At 42.7% G+C, this 18,097-nt stretch overlaps 1 protein-coding gene across 1 annotated transcript in view; it reads right to left on the reverse strand.

Moving 5' to 3' along the window:
* Nucleotides 1-10,996: 10,996 nt before the first annotated feature.
* The window catches only part of ptch2 (patched 2), a gene marked incomplete at its 5' end in the record, with an annotated part of 28,985 nt that continues 21,884 nt past the window's right edge, over nt 10,997-18,097 (reverse strand). Inside the window, 5 exons of the mRNA XM_080033727.1 lie at nt 10,997-11,504; nt 11,680-12,235; nt 12,361-12,775; nt 16,023-16,165; nt 16,752-16,889. Coding sequence (XP_079889853.1) covers nt 11,470-11,504; nt 11,680-12,235; nt 12,361-12,775; nt 16,023-16,165; nt 16,752-16,889 — 1,287 coding nt within the window. The 3' untranslated portion in view covers nt 10,997-11,469. The remainder of the gene's footprint in view (nt 11,505-11,679; nt 12,236-12,360; nt 12,776-16,022; nt 16,166-16,751; nt 16,890-18,097) is intronic.

The raw sequence follows: 18,097 nt of genomic DNA on the forward strand, positions 1-18,097 counted from the left end.
AGAATTTATTCTGTGTATGTTCTATTTAGGCTACTATTTTCTTCTCTTCTAAGGAGATTTTAAAAAAAAACATTTCCTCAGTGTCTCATTGATACAATCTCATAATTAGCTTTTAAAGTGCACCAGAATTTAACGTTAAATTATAAGAAATTTCCGGACCCCAACCCTAAACCCAATGTTCAACTCAAAGGTGTGCCACTGGCCTAGCCCTTGTGATAATAACAATAATAGATTATCTATCTATCTATGTAACTATTTATCTATCTATCTATCTATCTATCTATCTATCTATCTATCTATCTATCTATCTATCTATCTATCTATCTATCTATCTATCTATCTATCTATCTATCTATCTATCTATCTATCTATCTATCTATCTATCTATCTATCTATCTATCTATCTATCTATCTGTGTAGGGTGGTGTGTGTGTGTGTGTGTGGGGGGGGGGGGGGGGGGGTGGGGGTTGTCAGGGTCAGTGGGGGGGCCCAACTGCAATGACCCAGCTTTGGGGGGGCCCAGCTTGCAGAAGGTTGAGAACCCCTGATGTAGAGAATGCAACTTCAGTGCTAAAAAGAAAAGTAAAAAAAAATAAATGCTCAAAACTCAATGTAATCCATTCCATTGACATAAGTGACAAAATAATAAGCACCTGAAACAGATTTTTGCCAATGACTGCAAAATTAGCCCATCAATTCTTCAATTCAATAAGTTGCTTTACGCAAAGCATAAAGGTTGAGATGCAGGCCTGCATATAGACACCGAAAGGGAACTGCAACCGAAACCACAAACCATGAATAGCGCAGAAATGTCTAAGTGTGTTTTTTAAATTAATCTCCAAACCCCACCAGTGTTTCTGTTTTTCTTTTTACGGAACTCACCAGAGAAATCTCATGTTTGCTTGCATTGTGCAGGGTTTAACATGTGGACCTCATAGTTCTTAAGAAAAGTTACACTTCTGCCCAGAGTTTTACAGCCTTCTCTCGAACCGCAGCGACTGGATGCACTGCAAAAAAACGGTTATTGAGTCCATAAAGCCTTGTTTCTTCTATATTAGGAGGGGAAACGTCTAGAATGTATGTCATATTCCTTTAATCTGGTGCAGCAATTAGCCTGATTCTGTCTTCCTTCGAGATAATGACACTCATTTTACAAAATTCCTGAAAAAAGTTGACTTGTATTTGGAAACATATTGAAGTGATCTTACTGCTTTGTTAGTTTGTATCACCAGCTTTAAGAAAATACGTTGTGTAAGGTTAGGCAAAATGCAAATATTATGTAATAGGTTGAAGATTTCCTTTCTAGTGCTAAGAAGTGAGCCTCCACAACGCAGTAATACTTTTATTTGGTGGAATTGAAGCTCAGGTTCACCTATCCAAAATCAATAAGAACCCTTGACTCACTTAACTTGGATTACTGTTGGCTGCATACATGATTTGTAAAGAAGTTTCAGTTATATATTTTCTGGCTCTGGATCATGATAGGGCGGCAGTGGCGAAGTGGGTAGGGAGGTCGTCCACTGGATTGCAGGGTCGGTGGTTCAAACCCCCACCTACCCGCCACATGTCGAAGTGTCCCTGGGCAAGACACTGAACCCCACATTGCTCACAATGGTTCAGAGAGCCCCTGGCATGGCAGCTACTGCCATCAGTATATGAGTGTCTGTGTAAATGTGGTAAGAAATGTAAAGTGCTTTGGGGTTGAGAAAATCGTCTAAAAAGTGCTATATAAGTCAAGTCCATGATAAGTTAAGCTTTGGGTTTAAGATAAGTAGTTAGCATGAGAGAGAAACTGGTATTTAGAGATAAAACATAACCTGTGACACTGTAAGTTCTGATGTGCGGTATGAAGAAAAAAAGACCACAAAAACCATTAAAAACAAAACATTAGAAATAGTCATCTTGCACATAAACATCTTAACCCCATATTGTCAGTCCTTTTAGTGGTGCGTATCAAGGCAGCGCATTATACATTGACATGCTGAATTTGAATTACTCTACAAAGTTGAATGCTTAATTGAATGACCTAACTTAACTTTATTAGTTACAAATGTACAATTCAACTAAACTTTAGCGTCACTGTCAAATACACTTGTTTGTGATTTTTTTCTTAAATGGGCCTCAGCTGGTTAGCTTATGGTCTTGAGTCATGCACTGCACTATAACCAGCTACCTACAATGTTACATGATTTTTATTGTTCATGCTATGAATGTGTTAATGCCATTGTTTGCCTTTTCCATTGCACACAGACAATGATTTGGCAGACCCTGAGACAAACGATATTGAAAAACCACCCTTATGAATGGTGTCAATTATAGTTGTTACTCTGGTTTGCCAAACTTGCTTCAGAGTAAGACTCTGCCTTATTGCTCCCCAGCCTGCAACGGCCCTCCCCTCCACCTCCTTCTCCTCCTCCTCTCCTCTTCACCACATGAAATGGCTGTCTGTGCCAGCCTAGCGCTGAGCCTTCATTAGCTTTTACTACCCCACTTGGATGTGTTTAGCTTTACTCTCTTTCTTTGCCTCTCTGCGTGTCTGACTGTGTGTGTGTGTGTGTGTGTGTGTGTGTGTGTGTGTGTGTGTGTGTGTGTGAGAGAGTGTGTGTGAGAGAGTGTGTGTGTGTGTGCCTCAGCCTCTGTATGTGTCTGTGTCTGCATATGTTTAATTACCAGCCCCCGCCCTCCCTTTGGAGTACCCCTCAATGCCATGCCACCATATCATTACACTGTGGCTACAATTTAAACTTTAGTCACACACACACACACACGCACGCACGCACACACACACACACACACACACACACACACACACACACACACACACACACACACACATATACTGGCTGGCCTGCAAATTGCAAAGAGGAGACAGTGGGGTACCGTAGAGAGCCTTTGCGCCTTTATTCTCCACTAAAATGGAGCCCTCAAATGAAAACACACACATGTACAAAGAGGGCGATGGAGAGAGAACGTAAAAAAAAACACATACACACAACAAGAAAATGCCGCAGAGCACTACAGCACGATGCATCAGGACTGATTCACAACTACGTCTGGTGTTCAAACTGTTATTGTTTGAACTAAACAAACCACTTATAAACACAAGGCCTCTGCCTTACGAGTCTCATATTTAGGCCCTTCTGTAAACAGCAAAGCACAGAATGAATCAATTAAAAGGGCATTACGCTGGTTCCTGTTTATTTAAAACATGTTTACACTATACGGGCCCTCCCGCCTGTCTGCATGATTGCCTGGAACTTCGTATTCCTCCTCCTCCTCCTGCATGCTGCCACCCCTCAATAGGCCTGGTCACGGCCAAGGTATATCAAACACACACACACACACACACACACACACACATACACACACACACACACACGCATGTGCACACACACACACACACACACACACACACACACACACACAAGGGCATATATTACAAACACATTTGTTATGTTGAAGAGCGTTTTCAGTAAATATTGATCTCGTTCTTCCTCTGTTTCTGCGAGAGATGATTAGAAGAAACTTAGCCAGAGAGCAACAATCCTGCAGTGTGCAATCACAGCACAGGAACACATATAAATACAGGCAGCAGTGGAGAAACTCTACTCTCAAAGGAGATTTCCACAAGCTGAGGATGGTGGGAGAGCAAATGATTAAGCGAGTGAAACAAACCAACATATGTGCACGGTCTGGTTAAAAAGAGATTTGACAGAAGATATTTCAGAATGTTGCCACTAAAAAAGGCTGCAAATGCCTTCATTACAGTATGCTAGTCACTGCATTGATGGACATGGCTGTTTTTGTCATTATTGTCACAGTAGACTAACCTAGTGGCCATTTTATTTTTTTTTTTTACAGCACAAAAGTAATCCAGGAATAGTAATTATTGAGTGGGATGATTAATTATTAAAGCTATAGTGTGTTCTGTCCTCCCATGAGGAATTCTGAGTAATAACAACAACACTGTCGGTGCATCTACATAACGTAAGCCTTCAGTTAATTGTACATGGATTTTAATCCTTCTGCTGTCCAGGTTTTTTCTTAGCAGTAGAATCAACAACTGAGACATTTCTTGGGCGCTTCTTGGGATTTTTTTGAGCTCCTTCGCCAATGTCGGGGTGACACCAGTTTGTATACGCTGCCATACTGAGAAATCGGCTTACAGTAATAGGTTTAGTCAACTTTGTGTCAAACTTAGTTGGCGATGGCTTGAATGTAACCGACATTCACTTATATGAAGAAGTTATGCACTATAGCTTTAATTAGTATTAAAGAATGTTTTCAACATTTTATTCATGCATAACACTTTGATTGGAATATTGATGCCCTTCTCATATCTGTGGAGGTAAAACCAGGATACAGTAAGCTTAGCCTAGCTAAATGTGCCAACCAGCTAATTTTAAACTCCAAAGACACTGCTTTGGAGTTTAATGAACCCTCTTTTATTTTTTTTTCTGGATCTAAGGAATTGGTATCCATAATGAATAACTGCCCATTGTTTTGTAAAATACTCATTGCAGGTTGACAAGTAATGGCCATGCATGTGATAGGGGAGAACGGGGTAATTTGTCACATGGGTTGGATGTCACATTCGTTATATCTCGCCACCAGAGCGCGCTAGCTCTGAAATGTTGATATAAAAAAGGTCCAGAATTGGGATCAGAGGTCACATACATAGACTTCCTTGGAGGAAGACAGCTGCATTTCAGGTGAGAGGATGTTTTGTGTTTTTCATGTCAAATTCAAAATATTTTGCTTCTCAGTATTTTTCTTCTAGGCTTTTACACAATGGGTTTATAACAAAACACTTGTTACCCTCAGAAAGTGTGAAGGGTAAACTATAGTTTAGATTGTGGTTAGCAAGCTAATTAGTTGTCAGATGGTTGTTGGCCTTGATGCTAGCAAGAAATTCAAGTTGGGGTTGGTCGTCAAATTTTTTGGGGGGTTGGTTGTCACATGTTATCTCAAGGCTGCAGCCAGAAAAGGAACCCAATAACGAAAGAAATTGTCAAGCTGTATCCTCACTGACACCCCAGAGAAGGAAAGAATAGAGCAGGAAAAGGCAGCTAGCAAGCAAAAGAAAAAAGGGCAACAAAATCAAAACAACCCAGTGCATCCCAAACTAGACCAGCTGCCAAGGCTACAGAAGGTTATGTAGGCCTATTTGTCAACTTGACAATGCAATTAAACATTCAAATTTGGTTCTGCCTCCTTGCCTTCTTTTTAAGATTTTTCCCATTAAGATAACATTGTGACAAACAACCCCATAGTGTGTGACAACCGACCCCTTGATGGGGTTGGTTGTCACAATGTGTCAGAGTGTCTTTGATGGTAAATTACTTCTTCATTACAATAAGTTGGAAAAAAAGAGAGACACACATTTCTAGCCAACACCTTAAGCTTCAATTTAATGTAGGAATGGCTATTGACAGATGTTTTGGTGATGACTATGAGCAATTCTCACTAGAGTAAAAAGTGTGCCTACTTACCCCGTTCTCCCCTATGCCCCACCTGGGTCCAAAGGAATTAGCACAAAACCAGAACAAATGTGACAAAACCTGCATTTTGTGACAACATGATGTTGGTACCTACGTTTTTTCTATGTGACATATGCACTGTGTAAAGCTGTGATGTAAATTCAAAGTATAAAGTGTATCTGTAATGAAATAATACAATCATTTAAGTTCTATGAAACCTGAAAATGGGTCATTTGATGGTTTTGAAAGTTAATTAAAACTCCAGGGAGGTTTTCAGTTTCAAACTGGGGACCAACTTCAATTTTCAAATCCTAAAAGGGCTCTTTAGCAGACGTTTCACATTTCGCAAGCAGTGTTACTTCTCCATAAACATACATGTTTCTTTTACTTTTATCTATGGATGTACTGTGACTGCGAGAGAGAGTTATTGTAATGAAACAAAGCAGCACTGCGGATGTGGAGAAAAACAAACCCCCCTTCCCCAGATTTGTGTGGTATGTCACCCTGAAGTCTGCTTTCTCACTGGCTTTACAGCTAATTCCCCCATTCTTCTCTACTGCGCTTAGTGCAAAAGTACAAACACATACACCACCCCCAGTGCATGTATTTGCACACACACACACACACACACACACACACACACACACACACACACACACACGTACACACACACTTTTCTTTACTAATCAGCCCTATTGAATTCCAGCAACAATGGACGCTCATCCTAGGGCCACCCAAGCGGTGCAAATGCGCACACACACACACACACACACCCACACACACACACACACACACACACACACACACACACACACACACACACACACACACACACACACACACACACACACACACACACACACACGCATGCATACACACCAACACCAGCATCACCAGATCACGAGTTCAGTCTTTTGTTCCTTCATTGTGTTTTCTTTTCCTCCATTGATCTCACCTTCACACACAGGTCAGGAGTTGGCACTGGGAGATGGTGTTATCCGGACAATCATCTGCTATCTGGGCCCACACACTGCACTCACACACACACACACACACACACACACACACACACACACACACACACACACACACACACACAGAAAGGTGGGAGTGAGCGCCATAAAGCCACAGTTACATCCACTGCTCTTAATTTGCCGTGAGAGATTTACAGTAACATTTTATGCTTGTGCTGTCTGTGATGCCATAGTAAAAGTTGAAGTGTTTAGCAATCACTGCGCCAACGACAGATAAGTGTTGTGTGAAAAAATGCATAGACAGCTTCCTTTGTTCACAATATGAATCATTCATTCCCCCTGAAATCAAATAGTGTTTGTATTTCTCAGTCACACAATGAAAAGATTTCAATAGATTCACTCAATGATGTGATCAAAACGGTTTCACACACACACACATGAATAAATCTAGAGAATGCATTGGTGTATTTGGGAGCTTTCCAAACATGAAAAAATAAAACACACACACACACACGCGCACGCACGCACGCACGCACACACACACACACACACACACACACACACACACATACACACATACACACACACACACACACACACACTAGTCATCATGTGATGGCAGAATATTTTCAAGGTCTTTTCATTTAATACGAGCTCTGTCAGACATACTCAAAACACACATTTGATTAAGACTACGTTGTAAAGCTTATATGGTGGAGATCGCTTTGCATAGAGGTCAGATTCAAACATCATAGAAAAACCCCCTTGCAGCTGGTGAGGTTTAGGTTTAGGTATTTTAAAAGCCTTGAGTTTTTTTTTTCTTTTTTTGGTAAAGTATAGTCTCTCCATGCTCAATTAAAACATTCTGTCCATTAAACAATCAGCTGTCAAAAACCTGAATATCCTCTCTCTAACCCCAAAAACAAAGACAGCTTCATGACAAACCCATAACGCATAAATATATGTCTCTTTTCTTAGCTGATATTCCGCTGTATACTGCACAATGTCTGTGGGGAAACTCAAACATACCAGTTTTGCATGTGTATGTGTGTGAGGTAGGGGGAGGGGTGGTGAAATCTGTTGAAAGCAGCCTCTGTCACCACTTTCATAACCTGGACATTTAGAAGAAAATAATTGGGTGCTTTAGAATTTTTATGTCTTGCCTCAATGTACTCTCAAATTAAAATGTTTGGGTAGTACAACCACATCAAATGGAATAAGTCATTTGACTGTGGAGATGTGGTACAGTGGCTTAGTGATTTGCCAGACACACCTAAGTAAAGTTCTAGGTCTTTTGTTCAGTGAATGTTGCATTCTTCTCCCTGTGCTCGCAGAGGTTTTGTACTATGCAAAGACATGCAGGGCTGCGAATATGAGTTGTTTACCTGATTTCCACCAAATGCATGCTGGGATGGGCTCCAGCCCTGCTATCACCCATGTCTACACAGAATATTTTACTCTTCTTGTCAGCGAGCCGTAACATTAAAGACAACATGTGCTCCAAGGAAGGATGACGTCACTTACATTACTATCGTTTACTACGTGTGAGATTAAATACTAAATAAATGGAATTTAAGTTTTAGCTTGTGTTTAGCCACGTAGCCATGTCTGTACATGATATTGTACTGTCTGCTTTTATATGTTGTGTGTGTGTGTGTGTGTGTGTGTGTGTGTGTGTGTGTGTGTGTGTGTGTGTGTGTGTGTGTGTGTGTGTGTGTGTGTGCGCGCATGCCTGCATGAGTGTGTGAGTGTGTGTGTGAGTGTGTGTGTATGAGGTTTCGGTTTAGAGGTAGACGTGCATGACAGTAACTTCAAAAGACTGAGGTATCAGATTCAGACATGGGCTGCTTTGCTTGGGCTGACAAACGATGAGCTGTTGTGTGAGAGGCGAAGGAATTTACAGCATCTACCTTTCATCTACACAGGTGGGCCTCTGTGTATATGTGTGTGTGTGTGTGTGTGTGTGTCTGCATTTGTGTGTGTTTTTGTGTGAAGGGCCATTGGGGTTTATATGTGTGTAAATGTGTGTATTTGTGCGAGCATGTGGTTTGATTTGTGTTCTTTCAGAATGTTTAGAGCAAATAAGCATATAATTATATTTGTGTGTGTGTGTGTGTGTGTGTGTGTGTGTGTGTGTGTGTGTGTGTGTTTGTTTGTGTGTCTGCATTCACAACGATAGAGGTTTAGACAGGCGTGTCACAACAATGATCTGGGTAGCCAGTGATCCCAAACACTTTTCAGGTGGTTCAACGCTCAAGTTCAGTGGTTCCCTGTGTTAAATCATTGTTCATGAAGTGGAGACACTTTTTAAACGGTAACACAAACTGCCAAATGTTTGATCAGTGTAATACAACATCTTATCAAACAAGCAGGACTGTGCAAAATTCTGTAAAGTGTGTAAAGTAAGACAATTTAAGGGATTATTTCTGAAACCAGATTTGTGGGTCTTTGAGCGTCAAGTGACGGTGAAGCATAATGTAATGTGTCCTTGTATATGAAAATGTTCACATTTCACTGAGCTTTAGGCCTTCACTTCAAAGTATCAACACACTGAAATCAAATCTTTTGTCTGACACCTCAACAATGCACCTTGATAATAAGAGTAGGCCTGTTGACCCAGTATGTTTAACCAGCAAACACGGTTACGTTGTAAGTTAGCTTGTCTTCATTCGTGATAACAGTGCCGACCCTTTTAGCTCTCAACAGGGTCACAGGTAACACACACACACACACACACACACACACACACACACACACACACACACACACACACACTCCAAGAGACTGTCACAAGGCCACAGAAACACTGTTGTCATTCAATTTATTTTGTTAGTTAAATTTCTATAGCAGGTGAGGGAACATAACGGTCACACAAGGTTTTTTTTTCTTGAGCATAGTTTTTCAGAAGTCACAGTGTTTTAGACATGGACAAGAACATTTAAAAAAATGACAATGAAGTAGGTAGAGCCATGGGAAGAAAAACATGAAAACAAAGGTGTGACAGTGACACAATCCTACACACCTGCTCCTTCATGGTTCCCCCGACTTCCCCCTTTGCTCCACCAAAAAGGCCTCTGTTCTAAAGTGTTGTCAACCCCCCTCCCTCCCACAATTTCCCCCTCCAAAAAAAAATAAAAAATTCAAACAAAACAAAACAAAACAAAAACAAACTCGCCAACAAATAGATATATTTATATATAATATATATTCACTCTTTAAAAATAGAACTTCAGTCTAGACACTAGCATCTGTACAAACTACAAAAATAAAATTTTAATATAAATAATTTATATGGCATGACATTAACAATTCTTTTGAAATAAACTACAAACCAATGCAGGAGTCCCCCCTCCCAACCCCCCTCCCTTTATTAATCTCCTCACCACTGTCTTGACAACACCTGCTGGCTGTCTATGGTCTGATCCAAACTGTAGATGGTGCCTTGTTCATTTTTCATTTTGCTTAATTATTCACAACCACACAGTAGCTACTTAATGTTTTCTTTCATATTAACTCGAGAAACCAAAGCTGCCCCTTAAAAAATAAAATAAAAAGACATTAAAACATCAGATTTCCCTGCAATTTAACCTGGCAGTGATGAGACAAATACTGAACAACAACAACAAATGGAAACTTTGTCAAGCAAATTAATGGAAATCCTAAGAAAGGGAAGAAAATTGTAATGTGGCTTTTATGAGGTGTGTATTAGAAAGAGCAGTGAGATACTAGATAGTGAGACAGAACAGGGTTAAGCATAGTAAATAATGAACCAGTTTAAGTTATGTTATATTTGCACAGGGGACATAACAACATGAACGTGTCACAACCCGAAAGCAGCCAGCAAAAGAGAAAATAATAATGATAACAATAAAATAAAATATAACCACTCCCTTTGCATTGGATTTTATAATTCCCTTTCAAATGAATACAAGAAGGTTGACACAGTTGTCAGCTGACAAATGTGAACTTCCCCCACTGTAGAGCTTACAAAAACTGCAGAAACACATCTTATCACAGCTCCTTCAAGTAGTTTAAAACTGCAAAGGACATGGTGACACCCAGACAAAGATTTAACATGGAATATGAATTATTTGTGAGCCTGCCAGCATGTTGGCCGACTGATCCCCTTCAGCTATTATTCAAATAGATGGGACAGATGATGGTGATAATAACGGACAAACATCATTCTGCTACTGCGTCTTGAAAAACAATCTGTGTCTGCACGAGACAAAACAAATAAAACATATTTACGAGAGCATAATACTGAGATCTTAATGCTGTGATAACGAGAACAAGGGGACACATTGAAGGCACGACGGTAACTACTGTTCAAAAAACAGTATCTGCTGTGTAATTCTCTCCTATTTTTTCTTTTTACAGTGCACACTGTGACATACAACAGAGAGTGTGTCGGATGCAGAAACCCGCACAGTATAATACTGTGCACAAAGTTAAACTGACTTAAACCAGAAGCGGGAGAGAGGGGTGGGGGGGGGGGGGGGGGGGGGGGGGGTACTGCATTTCTTTAAGGCAAATCACTTAAAATTATTTTATAGTGTATAGCAGCAAAAAAAAAGAAAAAAAAAGAACATAACAATACAAATAGAAATAAAACACTGACGCTGACATGTATGTTCAATAGCCTAATATCTTAATAACATCTCATTTTTTGTGGACACTTTTTACATATAGCACATTTCTTATTCTATACACTGAGGGGGGGAAGAAATCAACCCCGCAAAACAAAACAAATAATCTTTTACATCCGAACTTTTACACAAGAGTATACCCAAAAGTATTACAGTACTCTTTTAAATAGCTTCCTTCTTTTTTAGTATTAAAATATATACTCATAGATTTATATAATTTTTAAAAAGTCATTTTCTTTTTCTTCCTTGAAATAAATCCTCTCTTTTTTTGTGTGAAGTCTATGTACAGTTGGAGATTTCAAGATGTGATTTGAGGCCATGTGGGGCATCAGTGCTCTGGGGAGCAGCAAGTCAGGGTGAGAAAGTCTAGCAATCTTTCTTTGCCTGGATCCTCAACCCACCTACAGCAAGACAAAAGAAGAGAAAGAAAAAGGGTAAGCCAATGCTAAAAGAGAAAATAATAACACTGACACTGGAAATTGTATAATCTCCTTAAAAACGACATGATTTGTTCTCAGGTCAAATCAATATGCATATTTAAAAAGTCAACTTAAAGCTCCGAATGAGCTGACTCACCGTGTGTCTTGCTGAGCTTGTGCTCTGTCTGGCTCTGTGTTGTTTCTAAGTCCTGGAGCTCTAGAGAGTCTCTCTTACATGAAGAAAAGTTTGTTTTGTCACCACAAGTCCTCTTAGCAGCTTGGAAACAGTCTGACTCAGTGTCCGTGTCAAAAGCTTCATGCATGTAGCCTTGGTATGCCGCCCCAGGCAAGTTTGGATGCACCGCCACCGTCACGGAGGCGGTGGCCGTTACCATGGTAACGGGTCCCCCATTTGGGCCGAGTTGCGTAGGCAGGGCAGAGTTGCTATTGCTATAGCTCGGCCCTTTAGTCCTATTTGGCTGAGGCCCTCTGCCGTTTTGCAGCCTGGGGCCGCTTTGATAAGTCCTCCCAGGGAAGTGGGCTCTGTCGCTGGGTAAGTGTTGTCCTGGCTGTCCCTGGAGCCTCTGCTGCTGCTTGTTCCCATCCCAGCACGTCACCTGGGAGCCCAGTGGTGACTGTGCTGTGTTGTGGGAAGATTCGTTCAATGGTTCGATCCTTACACCGGTTGCATTCTCTCTGAATGGCTTCACCACCTGCGCAAAACATACAAAGTTTCATCGTTTACTTTCAGAAAAACACATGAAATTGAGAAACATTCTCCACATACAGGACAGGTTCCTATCTTATCTTATCTGTCTGCTCGGTCATGCATACATACCGTAAGCTTAGGGAAGCTAGGGTTCTTGCTGGCTTCCAGCAGGATGTGAGATGTGGCGGGTGGGGGGACGCCAGCGTGCGACGCTATATACGCGCTCCGGTCACAGTACTTGTAGTCCTCCTCCTCCCCTATGCCGGACGTGGTGGTCATCTCAGAGTAATACTCAGAGTCCGACGACTCGGAGAAAGCCTGCTGACGAGAGGAGCGTGGGTTGTGGTGGTGGCCCGTGTAGTAGCCGTGGTGGGTCATGGGTGGGGGCAGTGGGAGTTCGGGGGAAGGAGTGGGCAGGTGACTGGCATTGTCAACCGGGGTGACCTCAGCCGGAGGGCCCATCAAAGACAGGAGGACCGGCAGGAGAACCAAGCCGTTCAGCATCCCCAAGACAGTCAGGATGGCCAATACAGCAAAGAAATACCTGGAGAGGATGGAGAGATGAGGTATACGTTAATTTCGAGTATTTTAACCTTTACCGAAACTAGCCAATAAGTAGTATCTCTCGTTTCATTATCAGAAAGAGGACCACACACACCTTTCTTGTAAGCTACTAGTAGCGGGTGCCTGCTAATTTGAAGCTAATTATTGGATTTAAGTTTAAGGTCAGGCAATACCGAAGCATGTCTGTGTTTACAGGTCTGCCTGACCCCTCCGTTTTGCTTTTTAATGTGACAAAAAAGGGGGGGGGAAGGACCACAGGGGCCTGATGTTTTATATGGACAAGAACACACACATCCACACACGAGCGTGCATGGCTCCAAACACACATAGTTGGCACATGAGGAAGGGAAGTAGCTCAGGGGGAAGAAGTCAGGGAAAGCCCAGTGTTTGTGTATCAAAGGCAGGGGGGGCAAATCTGATTCCCCGCTCTGTCCAACTAAAACACGCTTTGATGCCTGCACTGCTGCTGCTGCTGCTACAAGACCTTCTCTCGCTCTGTTTTTCACTCACACGGTGTGGTTCTGTGTGTGTGTGTGTGTGTGTGTGTGTGTGTGTGTGTGTGTGTGTGTGTGCTGTGCGTGCATCTCAGCAGAGCTCCGAGGAGGCCAGGGGTGGAGGCAGGCCACAAGAAAGAGCTCCACAAGAAAATTAGAGAGGACTCCACTTAAACACTAACAGAAAGCAGAACGAGAGAGAGACAGTGAGATGCTAACCACCAGCCAGACTTGAAGAGGTGGAAAAAAGAAGGAGGAAAAAAATGATTGTTGGAATGAAGCATAACATTTGAAAAAAAAAAGCCAACAAGGATAATAGCTGTGAAGTGTTCTGGAAACCTGCTCCTCTCTCCTCTGAATGGACCACTATAATGACTGTTAATACTAGACCTCACTTGACAAAGGTCACCCTTCAGGAAAAAGAGTTCATGGGTTTGCATGTTGGGTATGATTTCACGTGCAGTATCGCACCCATTTCGGTCCCCCACCCCTACCCCCCACTACCTCTGACATATTTCCCTTTTCCCTCTTTAACCGCTGCTCTTGTTTTCTTCCTTTATCAGAAGCATAACACATATCATCCCAACTGCTTTTGACAAAACACTTCGGGGAGATAGATTCAATTTCTTGCTGTCTGCTCAAAACCCTGACCGTCTTTAAACCACACGCAGATATTCAATCTGCGTGCTTCATTTTGAATGAAAACACGTTCACATGCAGACGCTGAGATCCCAAAGAGGTCATCCTTGTGTCTGCAGTGTAGCACCGGCCTCCACTTTTGACCTCACTTGCTTTATTTTTGTTTTACTCCACTCTACTTCCAACTTCTTTACATAGTGGAAAACAGAACAAAAAAAAACATAACAAAACAAGGGAAGGGAAGGGAAGAGTGAGACAGACAGAAAGAAAGAGAGTGAGACGTTGGTGGGACCTCCAACAGTGTCTCACTGTTAGGAATTCTGTTGTTTATATAAACTGTAATCTTTTCCATTCGTTGTCAGGGCCTGGGGAGCTGTGTGTGCATGTGTGTGTGTGTGTGTGTGTGTGTGTGTGAAATACAGCGTAAGTGTTTACATGCCTCTACATATGTGCATTTCTCCTTGTGTGTATGTGTGTGTGTGTGTGTGTGTATGTGTGAGAGGACCCGGAGCAGAGCTGAATAAGGCTTGCTGTTTATTTGGTGCATTACAAGGCCAGGAGATGTTTACAGCAGTATATTTATGCTACTCCCCAGCTAGCCAGCTCTGGCTTGCCCCATTCACCCGACCACATCTACATCTACAGCTAAACAAGACCTCCAACAGAGTTACAAGCCCTTGTCTCTCTCTCTCTCTCTCTCTCCCCCTCCCTCTCCCCCTCCCTCTCTCTCTCTCTCTCTCTCTCTCTCTCTCTCTCTCTCTCTCTCTCTCTCTCTCTCTCTCTATCCAGTTTGGATTAGTTTTTTCCTCCATTTCTACACATTTACATATCTTTATCTTTCCAACAATAATCTATTCATCTGACCGCCATCTACCACCTACCCACCAGGACCTAATATCCTTGCAAATAAGCCACCCTCCGAGTGCTCCTCATTCTCTCTCTCTCTCTCTCTCTCTCTCTGTTCTGTTTCTGCAGGGAAACTGTGCTTTCTTTTTATGTCATGGAGGCCTGTAGCAGTCTGTGAGCTCAAGGTTGTGGTTTCGGGTTTGGGCCCGGACCACATTCGGTTGAAAAACATTGAGCTATTCGCCTTTTTTCCACTCCGACCATGAAACAGTGGTAGAAAACCCCATGCACGCACAAGTACACACACTATACATGCACACACACACACACACACACACACACACACACACACACACACACACACACACACACACACACACACACACACACACACACACACACACACACACACACACACACACACACTGGAGTGATGTCTGCTGGTGGGCTTCAGACCATCTAACTGGTTGGTTGACCAGGTCAAATTTAGCTCCAAGTTGTATTATGGCACCCGGCATGGAGGGGGAGAATGCCAAACGGATGATAGGAATTTTTACAGATTCCCTCGTGTGTGTGTGTGTGTGTGTATGTGTGTGTGAATGAGACAGAGGGGGAGAGAGAGAGAGAGAGAGGGAGAGAGAGGGAGGGACAAAGAGAGAGAGAGACATCACCCAGTGGGTAGCAGAACACTTCCATGTTTATGAGCAGCTGCTACACACCCTTGATGTTTTCCCCATTTGTTGTGTTCTGAGGTTTGGAAGACAGATGTGTGTGTGCCTAGAGTGACAGAACCAGGTGCATTTTTGTCGCTGTGTATGCGTGTGTGTTTGTATATGTTTGAGCATAAAAATAGGGGTTTAAAATTTCTACCTGCATGCAAAACTGACCCCCCACAAGGCTCCCACCCACCTCCTCAAAAGAGGCTAGACAACTGGTTCCACACACACACACACACACACACACACACACACACACACACACACACACACACACACACACACACACACACACACACACACACACACACACACACACACACACGCACACACTATTGGTGTAAAACCAAAACGCTGCTTCTCCTCAGGGTAACAAATGGGCTATGCAGGGTGCAGACACCAATGCTCTGTGTGTGAGTACTGTCACTTTCTTGAACATAAGTGCATGTCAAACGCATGTAAATAGCCACACACACACACACACACACACACACACACACACACACACACACAAGCAGACCGTGTCTCTCACCTCATGATGAAGTCAAACTCTGACCCTGCCAGCATGAGAACGCCCAGCAGCGTGGAGATGGCTCCGTCAACAACCGGGGCAAACATGTGCTCCAGAGCCACTGCAGAGCGATGGTTTCTGTTGCCAATGGCTGTCAGGAAACCCTGCGGCCAAAGAGGGAGGGGTGGTGGAGGAGAAATGAGTTAGAAATCTTGCCGATCACACAGAACTTGTGCTTGCGGCTAGGCTTGGCACGCTTCAGAATTCCTGGATTTTGGTTTTTCTTGGGGATCACTATGCTACACTAGGCTTCCTAGTTAAATCTCTAATCACACTTATTTTTACCGTTATATCCTTTACCATTTTCAGGGCAATAAGCTGCAGGACTGTGAGATTGTACTGATGTGTGCTATGCTTTTGTAAAAATGTCAATTACAAATCTTTTTAATAATAAAAAACGACACCAAAATCAAAAATGTCTAAATATTTTACTGGTTAAATGTAATTTGTCCCTTGAGGCGGGAATATCCACACAAAACTCACGGTACATTTGTGATTTTTTAAAAGTCTGAGTCTGTGGTCGCATGTTGGTGTGTGTAGCTAGCTGGGTATTTAAGTCAGCCCAAAAGCATCAGGTTACAAGTAAAGTAGGTGTTTAATTGTAGGAGCTCAGTCAGTGCCCTTAACTGTTAATCCATGTGTGTGTGTGTGTGTGTGCTCTTTGCCTTGCGTGCTGAGGCTTGAACTTACCAGCGCAATGTGAACGGTGAACTCCACTCCGATGCCCACAGAGGCTATCAGGATGACCACAGGAATGGCGCTCAGCTTGATGCCAATCAGGCCCATGATGCCAAACAACTCCACCGTCATCATGGCCAAGATAAACACCTGCCAAAAGAAGACATGGACGCAAAGGGATTACTAAAGTGAAGCCTTTTTCATGTGCCAATACTTAAGAAAAAAAGGGGGGGGGGGGCTAGAAAACAATAAAATTAAAAATTAAGCGTGGCAATTATAATTTAATGAAAACAATCTAATCTTTCCTTGGTGATTGAGTTGAGCCCCCTTTGCCTCTTTACCACGACACAATCTTTGACCCTGTGCTCGGGATCTCAACCACATGGCATCAAATTACCCCACCCTTAGGCTAATACCCTCCCTTTTCTCCCTCCCTCCCTTCTCTTTCTCTTCTCTCTTCTTTCTCAGCTTGTGGATTGACAGCGCTTGAGACAACAAAGTGTGGCTACTCTGTCACTGCCATAGCACCATGTTCATATCCATGTGTCTCTTTGGAAAATAAGTTATCTTGTTTTGAACTACTGTAGATGGCAGCCTGTTTGCTTATTTCATTATTTCCAATATTTGAATGCCACATCTAATAGGAATGCAGTGTTTCAGTTAATAGTGAACATGCGCCGTTGTTACTGTAAACCGCAATACAAACAGCAACAACACATCTTAAAAGACAAGGAGGAGAAAACGCTCCCCTGGCCAACAGATCACATGCTTTTTGATCTCAGGGGGGGGGGGGGGGGGCTCTGAGCCGAGGCACGGTTAGATTGGGAGTGAGAAAAGGTGTTTTACTGCTCGACCACATAGGGGTTGGGTGAAACCTTACATGCATGTAGCTGTGCCTCTCCCTCTGTCTGAGGAGACTGTGTTGTGCTGCTGTCTCAATCAGTGCTGCTATAGGGACGGCGACTTAAAATGAAACACATTCCAACTGAAACTGGCACTGTTGTTGTGCTACACTTCAGCCCACCCCCAATGGTAGTAGGGATATAAGGATTTGTGTATGTGTGTGTGTGTGTGAGTTCTGGGGGGGCCCTTAAGGACCACTGGTCCCACCAGCTTGTGTGTGAAATGTTTTCCAACTGCTGAACACTTAGAATCTCTCTTGCTCTCTCTCTCTCTCTCTCTCTCTCTCACACACACCCCTGATGGATGGGTTGAGCAGGCCAAGGTCGCAACTGGGCAGATCTGTCCTGTCCCTGAGTCTCTCCCTCTTCCTCTGACAAAAGCAGTGAGGGAGTTGGAGGTACAGGCTTCAGGAGGGCAAATCCTTTTCTTGCTCCTTTGCATTTCCCTTTCTAAGG

This window comes from Ammodytes marinus (genome assembly GCF_949987685.1).
Source record: "Ammodytes marinus genome assembly, chromosome: 9".
Taxonomy (NCBI): domain Eukaryota; kingdom Metazoa; phylum Chordata; class Actinopteri; order Uranoscopiformes; family Ammodytidae; genus Ammodytes; species Ammodytes marinus.